We start from the raw sequence: 25,699 nt of genomic DNA on the forward strand, positions 1-25,699 counted from the left end.
CATGCATGGTTGAAGCTATGGGCTAAGGTAGCTGTTGACCTTGGCTTCTCAAATGTGACTTTTGAAGGAGATGCACGGAATGTTGTTAGAGCAATTCATGCCAAAGAAAGAGTGTTGGGCTTGGAATGGACAGGTAATTGAGGACATCAAAAAATTACTTTCCTTCACCCCTGATGGAAAATACATATGATTTTAAATTAAACAAAAGAAAAATGATAGTTACAGTTGTGAGTGCACATGTGCCATATTATTACTTTAAAAAAAATAAATAAATACGGGATCTACGTGAAAAAAAAATTAATTTTTTAATAATAAACTCTACTTTTTTTCAAAGTAATTACATGACACTTATAAATTTCACGACTGTATTTAACATTACACTAAACAAAATCTATTCATATCAAGGATTCGTATATACAGTTGACAAATCCAACGGCTGAACTTTCGGCCTTTCACGTCGCATGCTGTATGCATGCAGTTAAAATACGACCAAAAGGCCATCGTCTTTGTGGCAGCCTTGTAATTAGAATCACAATTTAAGGTCCATATTTGATGCATAGAAGATAGAACCTGGTCTCTGTTGCGCTTTTATACAACGAGAAGGGTAGCTTCCTTGTGTGAGAGTCTTTTTATTTCCCGAGTGACGTTTTTGCGCAGAAAGAAGAGTGCGAAAGAAAGCTGATCCTTTTATATAAACGCTGGGCGGCCCGATAGCGTGATCGTTTCGAAATGGCAGCAGAAGAGGGACAAGTGATTGGTGTGCACACTGTGGAGGCCTGGAGCGAGCAGCTCCAGAAGGGCAATGACTCCAACAAACTGGTTTCTTTTCCTTTTTCATTTATTATTAGTCCTAAATTCTTTCAATATTTAATCTTTTCTTGATTTGTTTATTTTATGGATTTGATTGTCGTCTTGAGTTTTGGGTAATTGGGTTTATAGGTATTATGGATTCCAAGTATTGGATCTTTTTTTTTTTTAATTCTTCTTATAAAAAAACATACTTTCTTATGCGATTTGTTTAGATCCAACTGGATTTTACGTCTGTTACTTGGATTTTGAGTTGGCGGGTACATTGAAATATTTTGATGGTTAATGCGTTTGTGGTTTCTATAAGATTCATCTTGATATTTTGATGGCTGACAATTTTTTTTTGTTAGTGTTTAATGGGTACACTTTTCTGATAAAGTTTTGGACCTTGGCTTCATTTTTTTCATCTTTGAATCGGTGTTGTCATTCTGAATACGTTCCGCCTCAGGCCCTGTTTGTTTGCGTTTTGGATGAATTTGTTCGTTTGAATTTTTTGTATCTACGAGTATTCGTTAGGTTAAATCTCTATATTTGTCTCAACATGTTCTGTGATGCTTGGAAAAGTTCACAAGTCTCTGGTTCTGTTTGGTTCTCGGAAAATCGGAGTGGAAGGAAAGATAAGACGATTATAAATAACTTTGTTAGAGAGCTTTTTTGTTTAATTTTTCCCACATTTTCTGAGAGCTTGCAGAGTCTTTTTCCCCGTGGATCTATCTGCAGTAAAACAAAGTTTGGATTTTGGCATAAAATATGATATTGGGGTTTGAATGGCTTGAGTGTTTAGATCGTTGTAGTAGAAACTAAACGATGAAGGTATGGTTTTGTGCCATAGAATTGTGATACAGCAGAAATTTAATGGTTGTGACTTAGTTGCGTTAGATATGGACTTTGGAAGGAGGGAGTTCTGGCTGGGAATTCTCTATACGTTACCAGGGTTATTTTGTGGGGATGTATTGAAACGGACATTTTTTTAGTGATATTAAAATTCTTTTAGTGGGATGCCAAGAGCCTAATGGTCTGATGGCATATAAGTTTATAACCCGGTTCTCCAAATGGAAAACTTGGGTTCGAAGCCCCCCCCCCCTTATCAAAAAAAAAAAATCTTTTAGCGGGGGTTTCTTTTTTCGAGTTGACATGATCGGTTTTCGACTAAATCTATAACAAATAATTTGTTCAATCTTATTGATAATTTATCACGCGATCATTGTAAATTTCTTTAGCCTCTAAATTGACATGGCTGCTACAGTTTCTTTAAAGGGAAGTCTGTAGTACCTAACAAGAGAGGGAAAGAGAAGGTCTGGTGGTGGTGGTGGTGGTGGTAGTAGTACCGTAGTAGCACTAGTAGTGTTCTTAAATTTCTAGGAAAACAAAATAAAAGCTAAAAACCTCGCTTCCTTTGAGTCAATTTAGTCACGTTCCAGAGAGTGATGCTACTGTTGTTTGTATGTTATGTTATTAATCGGTGCATTTGGATCACATGGAAAGGTTCCCTTTTGGTTTTTTGGTTGCATTCATTGTATGCTTATTTGATGCAATGGCGTGGACCACATATTCCCCATTGATAGATATTTTGCCATCTTGTTTCTTTCTTAGCACGTACTCAACCCTCTAATTTGATGCAGATAGTGGTTGATTTCACCGCGTCCTGGTGCGGACCATGCCGCTTCATTGCACCGTTCCTGGCAGAGCTTGCCAAGAAATTGCCGGATGTCAAATTTCTCAAAGTGGATGTTGATGAACTGAAGGTAATGTGAAGGAAAATTTTCTCTCCATGAATTAAAAAAACTCTCAAAATGTAGAACTGCTAAGAAAAGTTCTCTCTCTTAAAAGAGACAATAATACTTTCAGTTCTTTGCAGTCTGTAGCTCAAGACTGGGCTGTGGAGGCAATGCCAACTTTCATGTTTCTGAAAGAGGGGAAGATTGTGGACAAGGTGGTGGGAGCAAAGAAAGAAGAACTGCAGCAGACCATTGCAAAGCACGTGGCTACAGCACAAGCCTCCTAATTACGCTATGAAAAACTCTATTCATAAGTTTCATACACCATACCATCTTTTTTGTAATTTTTGTAATTTTTTTATCTTATCGAATAAAACCAAAAAAAAATTAAAGAAAACTTAAAAAAAAAAAAATTATGGTGTGTGGGGCTTATGAATAGTAATGCTCGAATAACATACTTGAGGCGTTTTTAGTACTTGCAGTAAAAAAAATGCACTTAAAGCTGGTTGTGGTTTAATTGTTATATTTTATTTTATACTTGAACCTCTATTTTGTCAATTTCTTTAAAAGTTTCTATTTGTTAATATAGCTTACCTAAATATTTAGGATCAAGTTATTTTGTCAAATTGTCATGTCTTTATCAGTTCGATGTGTGCCTATTCCAATTTTCCAATCACCTCCTCCCTGAAAAGTTGATAGCAGTCTAAGATTAATCTGAGAAGTTTAGCACCTGGGACACACATTTGAGCCCTATAAGGGGCCAACCCCTCTTCAACAGGGTTGTCAATTTGTGTCCTCCTCGTCTAAAGTTGTGGTTGTCAATTTGTGTCCTCCTCGTCTAAAGTTGTGGTTGTCAATTTGTGTCCTCCTCGTCTAAAGTTGTGTTTGTATGTTGGGTTGAATTGAGTTAAGTTGAATTTTTTTATGAATAATAATGAATTGAGATAATGGAGTAAGTTTTGTAGAGTTTACTTAAGATGGGTTTAAATGTATTTGAATGTTAAAATAAGTTTAGATATATTTATGAAAAGTTATAAGTCGACGTAGATGCTTGCTGATCACTTATTTTATACATATATCATTTTTAATTATAACTTGTTATATTTAAAAATGAGACAAAATGTACAAATCCTTGAAACCAGGTTTGTCAATTGTGGGGCTCTCAGATGAGTTTAAAATTTGAGTGCATTTGGGATAGTGGGCATGCATGTCTTGCTAGCCTGTCCGAGCAGCCCACCATTGAAGTGGAACTTAAAAAGACTCTTTGCATATTTAAATTAGAGCCACACCTACTATCAACGATAACCTTCGACCCTCAAACAACTTTCACCCTGTCCCCTTAGACCGGGTTGAAATCTATCTCCAACGCCATGGGCTCCTCCAAGGGTCTACTCTATCTTTTTAATTCGTTTCTTCAGTCATTCCTGAACATGCGAGTACAAGTAAGTCCAAGTTGCATCTTGTCCCTATATTCTAAAAAGACTAGTTAATATTATATTAGAGTTCATTGGATTCATTCTATTGGGTAAGAGCTTTCCCTCACAAATAATGTGAAATCTCATTCACCACCTTTCTATACCCAATCCGAGATATTATCGCTCCTACTTACCCTTTTTCACGGATGTCGAAACTAGATAGTAATTTATGTTGTCATGTGACTTCAAATCGTATAAGAGAATGGATTCTTAATAGTCACTGGATTCATGGTAGCCACTGCGGATGTTGTTGATATGTATCCATATAATCTTTTTCTTCAAAGTTTAGAATAATTTATTTCATCCCACGTAATAAATAATAGAACCTTTTTTTTTTTTTTTTTGGGTGATAAGTAATAAAAAAATTCTAAACATACGAGAATAAAAAAGTAAAATCACATGTTTTTAAATAGGTGTGCAGTGTGGAGCTTCCATATAGCACAACTCTTAAGTAATAACCAATAGAACTGGACAAAGTTTTTTTTTTTTGATAAGTAGAACTGGACAAAGTGAATGCAAAAAGTCACCAAAAGGTACCACCATGAAGTAGGATGGTCATGGAATTGACTTTAAATTAAGAAAACTGCTTGCACAGAAAACAGTAACCATATTAGGATCCGCTCCCAACATGAACCTAATTGGGTTTTGATTTTCCCCAAGAAATACAGGCAACTATAAATCACACTAGCATAAACATCAAACCACCCTTTTCCCAGTGCCCATTTCCGGTTAAAAGGTCGAGGACTGGGGCTCTGAAATTACCACAGGTTCCAAATTGTAGGACCCCGGGTATTTACAAACTCGCCTACCTAACAATCACTATTTTACACAAAGTCCATTGGCCCTACTTAAATTAAAAACTAATTGCTTTCAGCAGCAAACACTTGGCCAGAGCTACTATCCATCTGACATGAGGATTCACTCACACCTAACAAACTAGAAACCTTTCTCCTATTCTTCTTTTTTTTATTCTTCTTTCCTTGCTTCTCTTGCCTCTATATAAGTAGTTAAAGTCAGATGGAACATTTATGAGTAGTTCTAGCCTCTTTTTCACCTGTTTAATCACCCCAATTTGTGGTAGTCATAGGAGCACAAACAGCTTCAACTGATAACCTCTTCATCACATTTGGACATGGGTCTTGCCCAAAGTTACTGTTGGATATTGTCACCGTGCATCTCTGCTTCCCTATGCACTTCTGTAAAAATTGAAATTATAAAGGATTAAGCATCATCAAAATAATGAATGCATTGTACGAGATTGTTTAAAAGAAAAGGACATTGCTGTTTGGGTACCTTCTCTAAGATAGCATATGAGGTTGGGGCATGGCATGCTCCTTGCTGGTAACTCCCACAAGTTCCTAGAGGAGTTCCAAAGCTGGCAAACTTAATGGAAGATATGCTCTGCCCCTGACTACACCGCAGGTGAACCTTAGGTCTGTGTAGCTCTTCTGATTTTCCATAGCTTTCAATGTGCCAATTCTTAAAGGTAGGATGGTACTCTGTGACCTCAGCACAAACACTGGCCATTGATCTCTTCACAAGAGAAATGCTTGAGGGATTTCCTCCAAGTTCCTCAAAGATCACCAACAGATTTTGTGTTGGCTTCAACCAAGACCGAGGCAAATGGTACCTGAAAGGGGAAATATTGTTGGGGGTTTAATGAAGAAATTCTTTGGCCCAGTAAGATATTCAATGCTCTTTCATTCTCCAGCACTAGAACATTTATTATAGATTTCCGTTTCAGTCGTTACCATCGTTGAGTGGGCTTGCCACAACCCAGCTGACACTTTGGAGGTCTAAATGTTCCAGCATAATTGCAACCATTGCAATTACCGCTAGCATATGCAGTCCAATATCTCCCAATACTCTGCCCATTAATCCATATTTGACCTTTGCCCATACCCTCCATGTCCAAGGCCAGTGGTTCATCTCCTTCTGGTGCATTGAAATATGTCTGCCAAGTAAAGAGAGAATTTTAATTTTCAATACCAATACATTTTTCCACTATGACATAGCATTTGATTTGTTTCATACCTTATGCCAAGTCAATGGCTGTTGTTTCTGTGCAGCTAATGATCCCTGCATCCATTCAACAGAGGAAATGGCATTTGGAGAAACTAGGTCCATGGCTTCTCCTTTTAGCCCCACCTGTTTAGGGGAGGCCACTGTGAGCAAAAATTATATGCATCAAAACTAAATTACTAAAAATTAGGAGGCAAGACATGGCTACCTGGTAGGTCCATTTCTGCCAGGATAAGTCCCACTTTCCCTGGTCAAGTCCATGCAGTGCCACTGGACCAAGGATTCCCGTGTTATATGACTCAAAATGGCCACCCACGTTCTTCAGTAGGAAAAAGAAAAGTTAAGTCCGTATAAGAAAATGATTATCCATGTAACCAAAAGTCAAACGCCTGTGCAATATTGTTTAGACTAGGCTTTGTGTGCCATCAAAACTAAAAAGCACTACGCCCCGGTTTGGATTGGAAACTCATCTCAACTTATCTCATCTCATCATTACAACTTTTCCAAATTCCCACACAAAATAAAATAAACAATTTAATTTTTTTAAATCTCAAAACAATAATAATATTAAAAAATAATATTCTAATAATATTTTATTCAACTCATCTAAAACCATCTCAACTCATCTCAATTCATCTCTGATTTGATCAACAAACCACCTAAATATTACGTTCTACTTGAGGATATGATTTCATCAATAAAGCACCCAAATCTTCATTTTTATTTCAAGATGATTTAGTCTACGCAGGGTTCCGGATCCTTTTCTTATCCTGCCTTGATTAAGACGATGAGTTTCCCCAGAATAGAGAAGTCTGATGGCAAGTTTTTTTGATAAGTCTGATGGCAAGTTATCTTAGGTTTTAGTTAACTATAGCCCATTAGGATGGAAGTAGGAGACACCATCTTCTGATTTTTTGACGATTGCACCATATCAATTTGTTCCTTGTCTAGTAGGTTACAATATTACCAGGGTAGGAAACAATACAGGTGGGGAAAGGGAACTAACCGGCAAACCAACGGCAACACTCAGCAGTGCAATTCTGTTTGTTCCAGCGCGTAGATTAACCTTGCCGGTATAAGTGAATCTCCTAATGTCCCTTGTCCCGAACGCAGAGCCTGATATAATATAATGGATGTTAAGGTCTCCTTGCCAATCAGATAAAAAAGCAATCCATGGGAAACTAAATTAAATCTGTACCTGAAAGCTGTCCGTTAACAAAGACATGGACAGCATGGCCAGTTGATTGAACAATTAGAGTGGGGAGTTCACCTCCACGAAGGAAGGATTCAGATTGGCCAATTTCAACACTGCAGGCAATTGAAAAAGAAGATTTTGTAATAGGAAATCATTGTAAGATCCTTCAAGACCACCCTTTGAATTGTGTCAATGAAAAAATTGGGCACATGTCTAGAGCACCCCAACAATAAATGTGATATTAAGTCATGAGGTTATATCATGGGAACTAGTAGGTTGCACAAAAACATTTTTCTCCTAGCTTTTCATCTTCACTAGTATCAAATTCCACCAATGGTGGGTTTTCTAGTGAGAAAATAAGAATAATAGTGACAATATACGGCGTCGAGGAGTTCTGCTGAGCCAGTGGGTGTTGAAAGAAACGAAATATCAAAGTAAACAGTCGTGTTGGAAACACAATTTCTTCCACGTGAAAAAAAAAAAAAAAAAAGGTTCCCAAAGAACAGGTAGACAAAATCACACGATGGATGCATCCTCACCTAGTTATGTACCAGAGATAATCACTAGTATCCCTTGTGACATTTATCTGCTCCAAGAGACCAGGGGCAGTGATTGTTGAGCTATCATCCAGAGAATAAATATCTTCATCATAGCTCTCCCATGAGAACATCTCAGCATTTGTTGGCAACATTTCCATTTGTGATGTTTGAACTCCAACCTAATGGGGAAGAATGAGAACCAGTCAATAACTCAGAAAGTTCTAGTAGTAATTTTATAAATTGTAGAATGAAACAAGATGATTCGAGAAAAATTCTCACCAATCAATTGCACTCCCAAGACCATATCAAATTCACTAGATAAAATATCATACCTTTGCTGTATTGAAGACTACATTTCTGCAATCGGGAAGGATGCTGATGGACCAGGGGGGCAAATTATAGTGCATGTTATTGAACATCACTCTTGCGGTTGACTTTGTGTCATAATTTGAAAGAAAAGCTGCACAATCTCCTGATTCTGATGAGTATACATGAGCCTGGAAAATAACAAAATTTGACTGGCGTCGGTGAACTTGGCTAAACAATGCATTGCCAGATGTGGGAGAGATTGAAAATAGAAGTCAAAACCTGTTGAAAGCTCCCTAACGATGTCACAATAGGATCGGCTGAAACCAAAGCTTGCTCAGACATCTTAATTGTCCTATGAAGCTCCTTCAGATGGCCATACTTTGGTTGCCGAATCAAACCTACCATGTTTTTGCAGGAAATCATTTATATTTGAAGTAGATGTGCCTGGGGTGATATACAAGAGTGTAAATATGTCTGTGCGTGGGTGTATGTGTGGAGAAGCAACTCAGAAATAGAGTTCTTTTTTTCAGTTAAATTCATCTAAGTTTGGATGATGGGTGGTAAAGGCCTAAAAGTGTGAAATTGCATCCACAAGAATGGCTCCCTAGTTCTCTTTTGTTTTGGTTTCAACAGTTCTTCAAGAAGAATTATTCAACAATATGAACTACTTGGGAAAATAAATGGAAAATAAATTTTTTTCATGCTCACCGTATTCATCTATTGGAGCATCATAGTCATAGCTTGTAGTGATGAAAGGACCCCCAGCTGTACGTCCAAAATTGGTTCCTCCATGGTACTGTTTCAAAAAAACACAGAACTCGGTTTTACTCTACTGGTTCAACATTATAAATTGCCTGTATCCTCAAAGTGAATGTCAAATAAAGCCAACCATGTAGTAGTTAACCAAAGATCCTCCTTTCTGTATGAATCGAGCAACCGCAAAAGCCAAATCCTGGACTGGTCGCTGGTGGAGTGGACCACCAAATTCCGAAAACCTTAAGACCAATAACAAAATGAGTGAAAGGGTTTTTTTGTTAAACTTGCAAATCTCTGGTTAGAACACAAAATGAACTTATTTATAAAATACCAGCCACTCCAAGCCTCTGTCCACATCGTGGGCTTGTAGGGTTTGTTGGGAGAGAATGCATCACAGTAAAAACCATTGCATGTGTTTATCTGTCATCAATGGAGAGAAAAAAGTGTTTTCAGACAACCAACAATGCCTTCTGTTAATTGATTTAAATGCCAAAGAATCTAAATCACACTTAGGATTGCTAATTGAAGGGCAAACAACAGTGAAGTAAATTAGATATGTTGGAAAAAAAGGGTTGAGAGTGATTACCACTGGATCTGGGGCATCTTCTTCCTTGCACATCACCCAGGGGACCCCAGTTCCCAATTCAAGAGCCATATTTGCCGCCCAAGTCATGTAATTGTGACCAGCAGCCCCGAGTAACTTACTCTGTGCCCCATACTCATTCTCAATCTACACAAGCATAATTTGCACAATCCATTATAATAACTCTATATGTTAATTATTTAAATTCAAAGAGATAATCTAATCTCGGTATAAAAACTTCCATGTTGTTCACATATATTTAGCGTTTTGACACAAAGCTAAGACTGTCACATAAATTTTGCAGCCGCAAATGGAGGAAAAAGGGACAGATGGAAATCCAAAGACCTAAAACTTTTACCTGAGAGAGTATGATGGGGCCACCCTGGGACTCAAACAGGTTTTCCGTCTTCATCAGTCCCACAATCTTCTCAGTGAACCCTTGCATTGCCCTCTGCAAGACCCCGTAAGTGTGTGCTTAATATGCTAATATTACACTAAATAATGGAGAATCATGGAATTTCTACATGCTTCATTGATTTTTCTTTTTACTATTTATACAATATAAAGCTGGAAACAAAGGTTTAGGAAATGAGACCTTAAAAGGTTCATTGTCTGTTCTGAAACTGATGCCCGGGATATACTTGAGCCAAACGGGAAATCCTCTTAACACAACACAAAATTAAAAGCAGAAAAATGTACAATAATCAGGTTAAACCCTCAAGCAAACAAACGTACGAACTGTAAATACCAAAAGCAAAAACAGAGTAGAAAAAGTAAGAAACGCCCCACTGGTAAAACTGGTTTTAGATCTAGAAAAAGAAAAATGGTGCATACCCAAAATTCCACTCCGCACAAACATAAGGTCCAATGCGGAGATGGGCATAGAGCCCTGCTTTTTGTATGGTCTTCATGAATCTCACCAAATCATATCTCCCTTCGAAATTATACTGAAACCCACATAGGAAACAGAAAACAAAGCACACTTTCAGATAAAATGCTAAAGAAAAAACAGGGAATAACAGAGTACGAGCAGTTCAGGAAACAAGTAAGGAGCGAAAGTAAAGTACATTGCCAGGAGAAGGCTCATGAACATTCCAGAAAACATAGGTTTCAATGACATCCAGACCTCCATCTTTTGCCTTCTGTATCAGGTCCTCCCACATCTACATGCAGCTCATTCACCAAGAAAGTAAAAAACAACCCCAAACATATTTCACCCAAAACACACAGAGACAGAGAAAATGGAAACGATTAGTGTACCTCTGGAGTACTTCTGGGATAATGTATAGAGCCAGAGAAGAGAATTCTCCTTCGCCCATTGATGACCATGGCCTTCCTATCGTAGGTCACGCTACACTGGACCGTCTGGAAACCCAAACCCAGAAACCAGACCAAACCAAAGAAGAAGACCAACTTGGAAATCGAGTTAATTTCCATTGCTGTCTGCACACAAAGCTGGGTTCTTTGGGGCGGAGGGAAAATCAATTGCGCGGGTTATGATACGTGGAATGCAGAGAAAGAGAAAGGGTTTACGGGGCTTTCGTGTAGTTAACAGTGTAGTGGCGCAGCAAAAGCAACCGGGTCCATTCTATGATTTGGACTCAACGCTCAGAGGTCTCTGGGACTCCGAGCAGGGCAATTTATAAGTAATATTATATAGAAGCACGACAGCTTGCCTTTTTCTTTCACGCGCATTCACAAGTGGCGACTACCATAGCACTACTAGCAGTGTGAGTCTGCAGCCTGCAAGCCAAGGATGAAGCGAAGCGTAACTACTAGCAGTAAATTTAGGGACCCTTTATACGGTTGTTGAGTAATATCAGATGCATCCATTTTTCTGAGTTCTCGTCTTAAATTTTATGATTTAAAATTAAAAAACAGACATAAAATATATATATTATACATTATACATAAAATTCGTGGAGGGAATTCCACGAATAATTATAAAATATTATGAAACTTTCTTGAGGTGTCTATTTATCAATCATTTAAATCTCAAAATCTAGTCCCTCATATCCAAATTCTTGCTAAATATGTCGGTAATACATATTTGAATAAGTCTTCTCATCAGTCACAATTTACTATCTCACATTCTATGAAACTATCAGATGTAGAGTATGAAATAATAAATAGTGACTGATGTAAACTCATACATATTTAGTTGCTAGATTTGTTGCTTTCTTTTTCTTTTTCTTTTTCTTTGTCTTTTCTTTTTTGAATTTCTTGATTAGTTTTCTGGAGATTCTTTTAAGAGTTTACAAGAGGAAAATCATGAACCAACAACTTTCAGTGAGTTATTGATAAAGAAAAGGATTAATATCTCTTAGAGTTGCTGTCCAAATTAATTTAAAATATGAGACAAGTAAATACATAGAGTGAATCATATAATATTTATTTTATTTATGATAATGTCCAAGATACTCGCAATTGTAGCAATAATATGTAGGATTTACTTAATAATATTAGCAATAATAATAGTAGCAAGAGCTTGATGGCCTGATGACATATGATCCAGTTCTCTAAATAAAATATCTGGGTTCGAAACCCTCCACTTTTATAAAAAATAATAATAATAATAATCTAGCTTTCTCTTATACTCTGAATTTAGAATTTGGATAAAAACTCTAAAATATTTTTATATTTTTTTAATAGAATTGCTTGAAAAATGTTTTAAAACTTCATTTTTTTTACCATAAATTTGCTTTTCGCATTATGCTAGTAATAGAAATACCATAATTAGTTAATTAAACATTATTATTTTTATTTTATGTGGATTTGATAGGAATTTTGAAGTGTTGGGTTTGACTTGTCCAAGTCATTATGAGGAGGGACATTAGAGGGTAATGAAAGCTTAAAGAATTAAAACATTGGCATATGGGATGATGCTTCGTTTGCTGCCCTTTTGTCTCGGGGCTTTGTACTTTGACATGGACCCCATCCGTACCATTATTTCCATGTGAACCCGAAACTCCCTTCACTTGCAGCCTCCCATGCCCCCTTCTTCTCCTTATTATTATTATTATTATTATTATTATTATTCTTGTTATTATTATTACTTCTACATCACACATACCCTATCAATCACCTTTTACGTCTCAACCCTATTGAATTTGTATATCTCAGTACATCGCAGGTAACTGCATGTATCGGAGGCCACAAGGAGCCAAGAATCAGATATCATTATTATATCGATCCAATAGAATGTCTAAATCACATGATATATACTTTAAAAAAACTAATCAATAATATAATTAGAGTCTCGTCGAAACTTTATAAAAAACAATAACTTCTCATTCTCAAATAATGTCGGATCACATGCACTACCTGTCCTTATCTATATCATATGGAATATCACAATCTACTATCCTTAAATTCCCGACGTCCTCATCGGGCCTATTCATTGTAGATGACATGGCTCAAGTCTCACATTTCTAGTTAGGATAATCTCTGATACTATTTGTAATACTCTAATAGAATGTCCAAACCACATGGCTATATTTCAAAAAGACCAATCAATGATATAATTGGAGCCTCATTAAAACATTATAAAGAGTAAGAACTTATCATTCTTAAACAATGTAGGATCACATACACTATCTATCTTTATTCATATTATATGGGTATCATAATTATCACTCGTATATAGTAAATACAAATCAATAAATATTAATAGTCTCATGCTTCTTCTTTTTTTAGCAAATAATATTTTCTCTAATTTTTTAATCGAATTAGATGTCCACAGACACAAAGATATTAAATAAAAGTAAATTTATAAACTGATGTAATTTCATGAAACACTATATTAAGTTACAAGGACAACTGGCAATTTCTCATAGCATTACAGTAGTCAGTCCCAACCTTTGACTTCATTCTGTCTTCCATTTTAAAGTTGAAGAATTCTAAAGTCGTTTAAGAAAAAATCTAGGTTCACACATGAGAAACAAAATAGAAAAAAACGACAATAAATTGATGAAATCCACTATTTGGATTTATAAAAACAAAATAGCATTTCAAGGCTGTAATATAATCAGGTTAAGATAAGTATAATTAAGAGTTTAAACTTTGTTCATTTATTCCTATTAAGCTAAACTCGATTATTTGAATTTTTCTGAATTTGTTTGATTGGATTATTTATATTTTATATAAGAGTTATTCTATTCTCAAGCCTGTGTGTACTGAATACCATCCAAATTATTTAATGGTAATATTTGATTTGTAAGATTCAAATTTTAAAATCTCTATTCTAAATCAAATTATGTCACGTAAGTATTTTACTAGGTGTTATTCACACCGACTTATAAATAGAATTTTTTTATATATAAACTAAATATCATAATTAAAGTTTTATATATTTGCATTAACCCATTCTAACTACTTGTTGTTTGGTTATTTTTAAAATTATTTCATTCAAGTTAATTATATACATTACATCTTATGCTCTTGTCTATAAATATAGAAAAATCAATCTCGAATTTATATAAAAATGAATGTTATGCATCAGTTACTATTCATTCACACACCCCACACCTCATCTATAGGTTTTTCATAAGGTGTGGGGTGTCGATGGTGAATAGTAACTGATGAGAATAATTTTTTTTATATAAATCAGTATTTTGTGTGTGTACATTGATGTATATGTATACATATGATATGTCTAACCATTTAAATAAACTCATTGTGAATAAAAGTAAAATATAAGATTTTATAGAATCGAGTCGAATTTATACGAATTGGGCATCTTTAAGCAAAAGAGTTTAAATTTTCGGTCGAAATTGTTAATTTTCATACTAGAAATGAACACTTTAACTAATTATTTGTACCATCGTTGTGGTTTAAAGCAACTGGACCAAAAGTATAAAGCAAGCAGCTACTAAAGACCAACCCATATATATTACTTTAAAGATCCAACTTTATTTCCAAGAATCTGGTTTCGTAGAAGATAAATGCTTTGAGTCTCGAATTCGGATCTAAAAAATGTCTCGAATGAGATTTTTTTTTTTTTTTTTATCAAATGATTAAAAAAATATTTTTTAATGATGTTATGAATTTTTTATTTTTTTAAAAAAAATATTTATGATGATTAAAAAAATACATGAAAAAAAAGAATAAAAAGAACAAAAAAATTTACTCTTTTCGAGACAATTTTTGGATCTAGAATTTGGGACCCGTAGCAGAACTCTTGGTAAAATATTTTCCACCATGTAACATGCATGCAAGCTCTCAATTAGTATAATAATTTTAACGGTAAAAATAGAAAATGATTAATAAGTATTATAAGATTTATTTTATGTGTCTATCTTTCTTCTATTTGAATAATTTATTCTTAAAAATAATGAGAGGATATAGTCAAACTTTTTGGTAGGCAATGGCCACAAATTAAGTAACCGCGAATTACGAGAATACCTAATTGAAAAGGAAAAAGAAAATGGTTGTTGGAATATTTGTTCTCATTTCATGGGGGAAGTTGGAAGACCAACGTCTTCCCTAACTGCATTAAAATAATCATGCATTAATCCTAATTAATATGCTCTACTGAATAGAGTCAACTGGGGCCAATAACATAGATAGTCATCATCTTTAATTGGTGTCACATACATATATATATATATATATGTATACACTAGGGAACGGCCCAGTGCGTTAGCCTCAGGATGTACCTAACATAATGATTTAAATAAAAAAAATGAAAAAGTTAGTAACTTATTTATCTGAGAAAAGAAAATATAAGATTAAAAAAAGACAAAAAATAAAGATTAAAAAAAATCTAAATTTCAACAAAGTATCTAACCGCAGGACTATTAATAGCCTTTTGGTAAGACATGATTCTTCATTAAATTCTATAATGGAGTTATACGTCAAATAATAAAGGGTCTTAAAGACTTTTTGATAAAACATAATTCTTCATTAAATTCTACAAAGAAGTTACACGTCAAATGATCAAGAGTTTTAATGATCTTTTGATAAAATATTATCTTTCATTAAATTTTATAAGGAAATTATACATTAAATGGTTAACGAAAAATATGATTTAACGGACTTATAAGGAAGTTTTAAAGATATTTTGATAAAATATGATTTAACAGACTTAACCAAAAAATAAAAAAAGTTAACAAAAATGACTATTTTTAATTAGATAATTATTTATTATAATATAATAGATATATATATTATATGTATATGTATACCCCCACATGGGCATGTTATGTGGGCTAATGAACCAAACTCAAGCAACGTTCCTTTTACCTTTTCGTCTCTTTTGTATAGGGTCCAGCGGCGAGAATGACGGAAATTAAGGAACGGGAAACCCTACGACAGTGGGACCACTCCACTCCGCCTAATCTGACCACTATTTTCTTTGCGCAGATTTCGGTTTCTACAGGTCTACAATTAGGTCACGCAGTCATCATAAATCTCACCCCCTAATTAATTAAATATAATTACTTGGTCCGAAGTACACTTTAAAAAAAAAAAAATAAGATATACTAAAAAAATAATAATATAATGTATAGTAAAAGTGTTACAAAAGTTTAAAATAAGAGGACGGGTATATCAATAAATAAATTACATCAAAATAATTTGATTTGATTTAATTTATTAGATTTATTTTATAATAAAAATAATTTTATAATTTAAAAAATCATATCAAATCACGTCAATTTTTTTTTAAAAGACGGAGATGTGGAAATGGATGCAAGTGGGTGCAGGAGTACTCTTTTCTAGAGGTTTTGCACAGCATATAGAAATTCATGAACCGTCTTACAATTCTGGAACCTCGTGTTGTATCATGAGTCATGACACCTTGCGTGTGCTGTATCTTTATTTATTAATTCCACCGCATTTTCTCATTGCAATCTGACAGTGACCCCCCTTGTGTTATGTCATTTTTGTGTTAGGTAAAGTTAGGTCTACTCCTCATGCACACAATAATGCCACATTCGAAAAATTCTAAAAATTCTTCTTAACAAACCTACACTACTCACATGTACATTTGCTTTTATTTTTTTTTATTTTTATTTTTTTTCTTAATAGATGTGTAGTATAGGTCTGCTCAGTAAAATAACTCTACAACATTTATACTATAAGAAAAACAAGTATTTGTGACAGATTATTTACGACGATAATGACTATTTATGACGAAAACAGATTATTTTTAATAGAAAATAATCATTTTTATCAAAAATAACTGGTTACAAATAAATAATTTTCTTATAATATCGATCATCATTATCATCATCGTCATATACATATATATATACATATGAAGAATTCTATTCATTATCCCCACACACCACATTTATCTTTATTTTTTTTTCTCCTACTAAATATGTGATGTATGGATGATAAAGTAGAAAATTTTCAATTAGTTTAAGGACAAAAAAAAAAGTATGATGTGTAGAGATGATGAATAGCAAAACTCATACACATACATAGGTTTCACTATTTACAGACAACACAACATAATGTCATGACATTTAGTGTATCCCCATGATTTGGTATCTTTTTTCATATTCCTCTAAATTGGAGTCGTGGGATTAGGGTTTTATGAAACTTCCGAAATAATATGGATGGTACTGTTAATTTTTTTTTTTTTAACTTCAAAATACATAATTCAATCTTAAAATAATGAAAAGTTTTATTATCAAGTCAATGTGTAAATCACGTTTAATAAAGTGTTTATGTGATATAATTTAATTTAAAAAATAAATTTTAAAATTTAAATCTCACAAATCAAATATTATTATTTAAATAATATGATAGTTTGCACTCTACATCCGTACTTTTCTAGAATGATTGAGGAGATCTAAATTGGTTCCATTGAAGTACATAAATGCCCCCATCAATTCATTTAAGAAGTAGTGTAGCACCATCCATAAGTTAATAAATAAGATAAGATTGGTGGACTCTACTATTTATTATTTCGCTGTCTTTATGGTTTGGTCGGGCCGATTGACAGGATTCGGTCGAGTATTTTGCAAGAACCAAGGGGCAGGCAATCGACAGTACCCGAGTGGATCGGGTATTGTGGAGATACATATGAGAAATCATATATAATTAAATAATTTTTTTTATATATATCTCATATTTATTTATTTATTTATTAAAATAATTATACGATATTTATATATTTATAATTATAATTATAATTTATTTATTTATTATTTATTTATTTTTTAAAGTAAATGAGAGTCACCAAACAACATACAGACACATCAAACAACATACAGACATCAAAAAAGACATTGAGAGAGTGGCAGTAGAAGTTGTGGGCTGGGGGATTCGACAAGATTATCAGAAGGTATCGAGAGCCACGAGTGCTGCCACCGCGTGATCTGATTGGCTGGGATGTGGGATGGTCCACGTGACAGATGGTGGGCACCACAAGTGTGGTAGTTGAATGGGGGGACCTACAAAAAAGAAAATAAAAGCGACGGTGCACGTGGCGTGCATGATTGCCTTTTCCCACCGCTCGAGATCCTCCTGTCGCGAACGTCGGTGGTCCGGTGGATACAACATATACCGTTGAGTTAATTCTCTTTGGCCAACTGAGAATCCAACTCGTCCCACGTCAGCATAAAAAACAAAAACATGAAAATCTTATTCTTATAAAAATGAAAAATTCCTTGTCATTTCATAGAACTTTTTAATTAAAAATAAATATATAAATAAATTTACAAATTAATATTTCTTGACATAAGATATCAAATTATAAAATTAATTTATTATAATATAAATATTATATATTACATAAAATCTCGTCAATTTATAAATTTATTTTTATAAAAAAATTTTATGATTCTAATATTTCTCTTCATATAAAATTTTACTCATGATACTTTAACTGTCTAATTATAATATTATTTTAAGTAGAGTTTTTCTATACAACTTCTACTAAACTCTACATTTCACATTTTTTTAAATTTTTAATATTTTTAAATTTTTTTTTGAGTTTATTTTTTTTAAATTATTTCAAATTTTATATTCATTATTCATATAATAAATATTTGATAAAAGAAAAAAATAATAAAAATTAAAAATAATGTAGAGTGTGGAGTGTTAAGAGGTTGTAAAGATTTTTTGTTCTATTAACAGACAATGAGTTTTTATAATAATCATTTTAATAATGAAGTCTCTCATATCAAATGAATTAGGTACCATAAAAAATAAAAATAAAAATAAAAATAAAAATAAAAATAAAAACAAAAGAAAAGAAAATTCTTTTTTTTTTTTTAATTTTTTTTCAAATTTGTTTTGAGAAGATTCAGTTTTTCTCTTTTATAGGTTAATTAATAGAGATGTTTTTTAATTTATTTAAAATCTAAAAGATGAGTTCTTTGTTTTTCTTGTTTTTTTTTTAAAGTAGCACTTCTCCTAAAATTGGTAGGGGAAGGGGAAGTTTCCAAGTTTGTTTGGGAACCATGCCCCTGCCTTCCATTTGTCTTTGTCTAGTTTCATAGAGATACGTAACGCCTTAAGGAAAGTTTCAAGGTATATCTAGACCTATATTTCAAAAAAATTAGTCAATAATATAATTAGAATTATATTAAAACTATTACAAATAGTAATAAATTATCATTCTTAAATAATGTGAAATTTCATACATCATCTAATATTATCACTTAGTATGAGGTATTATAATCTCTCATTCTTAAACTCTTGACGTTGTTTTAGTTACGTTTGGATAGTGAGTTGAGACGAGATAAATTGAGATGAGAGTTAGAAGTTGATTAAAATATTGTTAGAATATTATTTTATAATATTATTATTATTTTAGATTTAAAAAAAATTGAATTGTTTATTATATTTTATGTAGAAATTTAATAAAATTATAATAATGAAATGAGATAATGTGAGATAGATTGAGAGGCTAAACCGAGCCTTTTTTTGTATACATGAGGAAGGGAAGATTCTATCCTTGATTCTTTTAGTGAGAAATCAATGTATTACCAATTGATCCAAAAGATGTTGGCAAATCAAACCGAGCCTTAGAGTATAGACACATATATATGACTTGAGTGACTGAGGGCAGGTTTGGGGAGTGGAATGAGATATAAAATTCTCATCTTATCTCATATCATTATTACACATTTTTCAAGTCTTCATACAAAATATAATAAACAATTTAATTTTTTTAAATTTTAATTTAAAAATTTTAAATTATAATATATTAATAATACTAAAATATAATATTTTAAACATTAAAATAAAATATAAAATTCTTATCTCACCTCCAAACCTGCCCTGAGTCTCTTTGGAACGCTATAAGTCCATTATAAGTTGAAGAATGAAAATGATGGTTTTTTTTTTTTTATTTTTTTGGTAAAGATTTCCCGTTAAAACGTGATTTCCATCCTCTTTCCTCTTAAAAGTTAAAACGTCATTTGAAGGAAGTTTCCCGTCAAGCCCATCATGTATAGAACCTACGGGTTGGGTACGGTCTTTTTGAAATTGAAAGTGTGCATATATATTTTGTTGAATGACATATTGCATTTTAAAAAAATAATTATTAGTTTCTGGCAACTAATATTGCACTTAAAATAAATAATACTTTACCTCTTAAATTAATTTCTATTCATATTATAATATAACCACCAAACTATTAAAATTATTACTTAATTTCTAATTTACAACATAAGTTAATGCAATTCTCATTTTTTTTTTTTTATAAAATCGGTTTATATGATATTGTGTGTGAATATATATTTTTATTAAAATTATAATATGTCTTGATCTAAAAAAGGGTTTAAAAAAAAAGATGATCCAAAAATAAAATCGAAATCAGATGTGTATTTTAACACATTATCATAATTTAACAAGAAATAAAGTGAAAGTGGTACAACATTTAACTACCTAGATAAGTAGCTTAAAGTTGCATTTAGATATTAAACTGAGTTGAATTAATTTAAGTTGAGATGATAAAATATTGTTAGAATATTATTTTTTAATATTATTGTTATTTTGATATTTGAAAATGTTGAATTATTTATTATATTTTGTATTGAAATTTTAAAAAATAGAGTATAATACCATCATTAATATTACAAAAGGGCCAAAAGGTAATACTACAAATAACAAAAAATTATGGGATATAAAAAGTATTCAATAGCTTCAATTAATAAGATGGTGATTATTTATTTATTTTTATTCGAAAAGTGATATTAGAATGGTAGGAAATCTTTTGCCTTTAGAAATTATATAGGTTACAGATAAATTGTAATTATTTTGGTATGAAAGTACATATCAATACAATTGATTCCCTCGAGACAATCTTGAATCATAGGCAAAGTCGAGCATTATTAGGTCACTTTGTGTATTTATTTTTATGTAATCTTTGTAATTTAAATATTTCTATAAAAAAAATAGACACAAATCTCATCTCCTCAGATCCCGTTTGGAATTTGAACATAACTCAGATCAACTCAATTCAGTCTAATTTTAAATTGAGTCTAACATCTAAATACATAACTCTCAAATTAGTAAACTCGTCTCAATTCAAAAATTTTTTATACGTGGGACCCACAATATTTTTCAACTTCTCGTAAATAAATCTTAACTCATATTAACATCTAAAAATATCTAAACTCATTTTAAGTAGGTCTCATTAAACTCACTCTATTATCTCAACTCATTATTATTCATAAAGAATTCAACTCAACATCCAAACAGGACCTTAGTGTCCCTCAGATCAACCTTAAGCTCATGACTTGATGTTACCAAACTTGTTAGCTCAATTTTGGTGATAGGCAAGCGGAATTGATTCACTAGATGCTGCCCCGAGGCTTGAGTTGCGGAGGGCATGCAATGCAATGCATGCCTTCATTTACACGACTTACTCAAAGGTTACACGTTTTCAGCCCCATAATTACTTTGTTTGACAGCCTTCACACTTCGGGTCCTGAGATTGTGGCCCTTTATTGCTTTTTTTTTTTTTCTTTTCCTTTTCTTTTTGGTATATATGATTTCTTTATGTTCCTTCAACAACACCACTCTTGTAAAGTGGATTGGATTGGATTCCTTTCCTTTCTTTTCTTTTTTTTAACCTAATTTTGGCAGGCCATAATCAACAAGATCAGGACTTGACAAAACCCTTTGTTTGCCACCATTACTAAAAGCTTTTGTTTAGGTTTGGGAGATCAGAATATATATTATGCTGCTTAATCACAATGCTTAACTTATAAAGCCACACTACAAGAAAAACGAGTATTTGTGACGGATTATTTGTGATGATAATGATTATTTGCGATGAGAACAGATTCATTTTAACAAGAAATGGTCATTTTGGTAGAAAATAACTGATCACAAATAAGCAGTTTTCTTATAATGTCTATATAGAACATTATATTATTCATGACAAAGAGATTGGGCATGCATGCATGCAATCGCAATCGCAGGCTCTTATAATTTTGTTTCTGGTTTTGTCATTCAAAAGGGTAACAAGGTCGAATAAGAGAGATTATTAAGAGCTTGATCAGCATACATCAGCATGATTAAGGAAGATTTTTATACCATTTTAGGACCCATGCATGCTATAAAAAGTACATATACCACCCACATACATGTTATAGTTGTTTAATTATGTAGTGATTTTGATATTCATTACATTAAAAGGGTAGTTGAGGATGTTCACCAATCACATTCAAATATAATAAGGGATGCCCTTTTACACGTCACTCACCCCTACATTGTTTCAACAACTCTATGCTTAAAAAAAAGGAAGAAGAAAATTCACTATTTTCGAATCCATATACTTATCCATACATTTTCACTTAAGTTTTGCTACACACAAACTGATACGTCAACACGTCATTTGTTTTAGAGCCCATTACAACTTTAAGAAAAAATCAAAATACCAATCATTTTTTAATATAATTGATACGGAAGGTTTCCACATCAACTGTATGTCGGGTTTAAAAAAAAATGAGACTTATAAATATATCTTTGAGAGAAAAAAAAAAAAAACACAATAGAGGAACTCCTTATATACCTAGGTAGGCATGACTATTAGTTACACACCTAATAAAATAAATTAATTATATAGCTATATATATATATATATTTTTTTCTTTTATGAGGAAATATATAGCAATATATGTGAGATGTCCCACCATAATTCTTCTTAGTTCTTGGTGCCATGTGCCTCATGGCAAAAAGGGGGAAAAAGAGGGTTTACTAGGTAAGACTTATTAAAGCAATGATGAATTAGCACATGGACTTTATGGGTAAATATGCTCTCTAATCACTGGTAAAAGGAAAATCAACACCTGCAAAAAGGGGTGAATTTGATTCTCTTTTAGGACTTGGATACTCCCTTTGGAAGCCCCAATTCTTCATTGACACGATTTACTCAAATGGTGAACCTTTTGAGCTCCCTCTCCCCCCCATCATTATTTTCGTGACAACTTTTTCTCACACTTTTTGAGGGCTTGAGATGCTCTCTCTCTCTCTCTCTCTCTCTCTCTCTCTCTCTCTATTGCTCTTTTTATCTACCCTTCTCTAGAACCTTCAACGATTCCTTCACACTTGTAATACAAGTGATTGAATAATGAATATCTCACCTCTCTCTCTCTCTCTGTTTTTGGGTTTACATGAAAAAATTCTTCTAATTCTGTTCAAGTACCGTATTTCATTGAAAGGCCTAATTTAGATCCAACAACTTCAAATTTGTAATCTTTCCCACTCTGCAATTAGCTTAAAGAAACAAAAAAAGAAGAGCATGAAACACTGACAAATACAAGTGTAAGAATAAGTATGTAAATCCATTTTGCAACATTGATTGAGAGCTCGTTCAGTTTTTTGACTGCACTCAGTTCAGCTGAGCTCGATTTAGATTTAGACGTCTTTTAATATTTAAATATCGAACTCTTAAATTACTAAACTCATCTCAACTCAAAACTTCTTTACATGTGAGACCTATAACTTTTTTTAACTCAACACATCTTTACACGTGAGATTTATAATTTTTTTTAACTTTTTATAAATACATTTAAACTCCTCTCAAATAGAATCTATAAAACTCATTTTACCATCTTAATTTACTCTATAAAAAATTTAATTTAATTCAATTCAATTTAACATTTAAATACAATCGAAGGCAGTGAATAGAGTATTGGACATATAGATCTTATTTTAGTTTTATCATTAAAAAGTTTAACACGCCCCCCAATAAAAAGAGGTCAACAAGTAAAGGTCTCCTCGTACAGTTTATAATTATGTTAAGCCCCAAAAGCAAGCAAGTAATTATATCTAAAAAAGTGTATATATATATATATACATATATATAACACCCGCATACATTAATATATCTTTTTTTAAATAAAAAAATATCCCCCAAAATCTTTTATTTTGTTTGCATAAATAGAACGTAATTTGGCATTTATAGCAATAATGTTATGCTATATTCTGTCGGTGCCCACTCAAAAGAGTAGGTTTTTCTGCATTAAAAATTGCGTGTGATCAAAGATTGAGGCAACCTGGTCCATCCCAAACACATTTAATTAATGCATACATAGAGAGGCCCATAACGTGTTCGTTTTGTTCACTAGTACTAGGATAAAGAGAAAGAGAAATTATAGTTATAGTTGTGAGTGTATAAATACTGTATAATCATTTAAAAAAAATAAAGAAATAAGGAATTCATATGAAAATAAATTAATTTTTTAATAATAAACCCTACTCTTTTTAAAACGCCTGCATAATGCTTGTGCATTCTATGACTGTATGTAGCATTACTCTAATACAAAACACTAAAAGATTTTCCAAGATTCCAACTCCATACACATTTAATTAATGCATAGATAGAGAAGCCTATAACGTGTTCGTTTTGTTCACTAGTACTAGTACTAGTATCAAAAGAAATGACATGAGTACACAAACGTCGTGTAATCACTTAAAAAAATGAATAAATAAGGGACTCATATAAAAAGAAATTAATTTTTTAATAATAGATCCCACTCTTTTCAAAGCGATTGCATGACATTTGCGTACTCTATGACTATATGTAGCATTACTCTAATACAAAACCCTAAAGATTTTCCAAGATTCCAACTCCATTTTCACAAGGGACAATGCTTGGAGATCGAGAAAGGTGCTCTGCATTGTATTTATAAGTGTAATTATATTTTTTATTAAATATTTTTAAACATATTTAAAGTTTAAACATTTAAAAACATTCAGAAACTCATTAAAAATCACTTTAATTAAAAAAAAAAAAAAGCAACATCGGTTATTTTGGGACACCATTTTGTATTTTCCTTTCATAAGATACTTTAATAATGAGTAGTGCTGCACATACATTTCCTTTTGTTGTTTCATGTTTTGGAGGATGATGCTCTTTAGTTGGTCGGTCTGACAATTTGAGGTGTGCCCCCACAGCCACAGGCCATTATTCTCTGCTTTTTCATACTTTAGTTTTAGCTAAGACCGACCTTCTTTAGCTTTCAATCAGCTCAGCTCTTCTCCATTTTTTGCTGTAATAACTGAGCTATGCCCTCTTTCTCTTTTAATATATACTATCTATACAGATAATTAAAAAATAAAAAATTTACAATTTGATATCAAATATGTTATATTCATTTTGTTCTATAAAAAAATTACAAAAAATTATTTTACACATGACTGACTTGATATGATTTTGATGTAAATATTACCTTACGTGAAATATAAATTTTTATAATTTTTTTTTAGTTCTATTACTTATAGTCATTTTTGCTTATTTCTTGTGCACTCCACTTATGTGATTGACTAAAACAGTTATGTTATATTAAAAAAAAAGTGATGTAGCCAATCACACCAATAGAATGAGCAAAAAATATATAAAAATGACTGCACATAGAGTTTTTGTTTTCTTCTTTATAGATCTACCATTTCTTTTTTTATAGCGACGGATTGACTCATTTGTTTTTGCAGATAGGATGAGATAAGTTGAGATTAAAATTAAAAAGTTGAATAAATTATTGTTAGAATATACTTTTTAATATTATTTTTGTTTTGATATTTGAAGTTGAATTATTTATTTTATTTTGTATTGAAAGTTGAGAAAGTTATAATGATTAGATGAGATAAGATGAGATGTTTTCTAAAAACAAACTAGGCCTAAATTGAAGGGTCACTCCTTGCTGGCCCATAATTTTGGGCTTTTACTTTGGTTGCACATTATTTGAGCACTTGTGATTTGGCAAGTGAGCCCAAGAGCATAAGAACACTGTGTATTTTGGGCTTTCAATGTAGCCCAATTGTGAGGGCCCATACTGTCTGGCTCAGGAGAGAATTCCGCCCATCTTCTTCGAGGTATTAGTCGG

The 25,699-nt window shown here is 32.5% G+C and overlaps 2 protein-coding genes across 2 annotated transcripts; one reads left to right on the top strand and one right to left on the bottom strand.

Annotated features, from left to right (window-relative positions):
- Nucleotides 1–599: 599 nt before the first annotated feature.
- LOC108982359 (thioredoxin H-type-like) lies at nt 600–3,148 on the top strand. Its single transcript, XM_018953710.2, has 3 exons — nt 600–819; nt 2,430–2,552; nt 2,666–3,148. Exons 1-3 carry the CDS (start codon nt 730–732, stop codon nt 2,810–2,812), a joined length of 360 nt encoding a protein of 119 aa, XP_018809255.1. The 5' UTR covers nt 600–729; the 3' UTR covers nt 2,813–3,148.
- A 1,366-nt stretch (nt 3,149–4,514) lies between these two features.
- LOC108982360 (beta-galactosidase 3-like) lies at nt 4,515–11,054 on the bottom strand. Its single transcript, XM_018953711.2, has 19 exons — nt 10,665–11,054; nt 10,472–10,567; nt 10,239–10,351; nt 10,000–10,066; nt 9,763–9,855; nt 9,408–9,551; nt 9,153–9,241; nt 8,955–9,060; nt 8,774–8,861; nt 8,345–8,463; nt 8,089–8,253; nt 7,757–7,935; nt 7,221–7,330; nt 7,029–7,138; nt 6,231–6,341; nt 6,035–6,148; nt 5,752–5,954; nt 5,294–5,630; nt 4,515–5,196 (listed from the first exon to the last, which is right to left on the bottom strand). The coding sequence occupies exons 1-19, from the start codon at nt 10,839–10,841 to the stop codon at nt 5,059–5,061; spliced, it is 2,559 nt and encodes an 852-aa protein (XP_018809256.1). The 5' UTR covers nt 10,842–11,054; the 3' UTR covers nt 4,515–5,058.
- Between the last annotated feature and the right edge of the window lie 14,645 nt (nt 11,055–25,699).

The sequence above is a fragment of the Juglans regia genome, chromosome 8 (genome assembly GCF_001411555.2).
Source record: "Juglans regia cultivar Chandler chromosome 8, Walnut 2.0, whole genome shotgun sequence".
Lineage (NCBI taxonomy): Eukaryota > Viridiplantae > Streptophyta > Magnoliopsida > Fagales > Juglandaceae > Juglans > Juglans regia.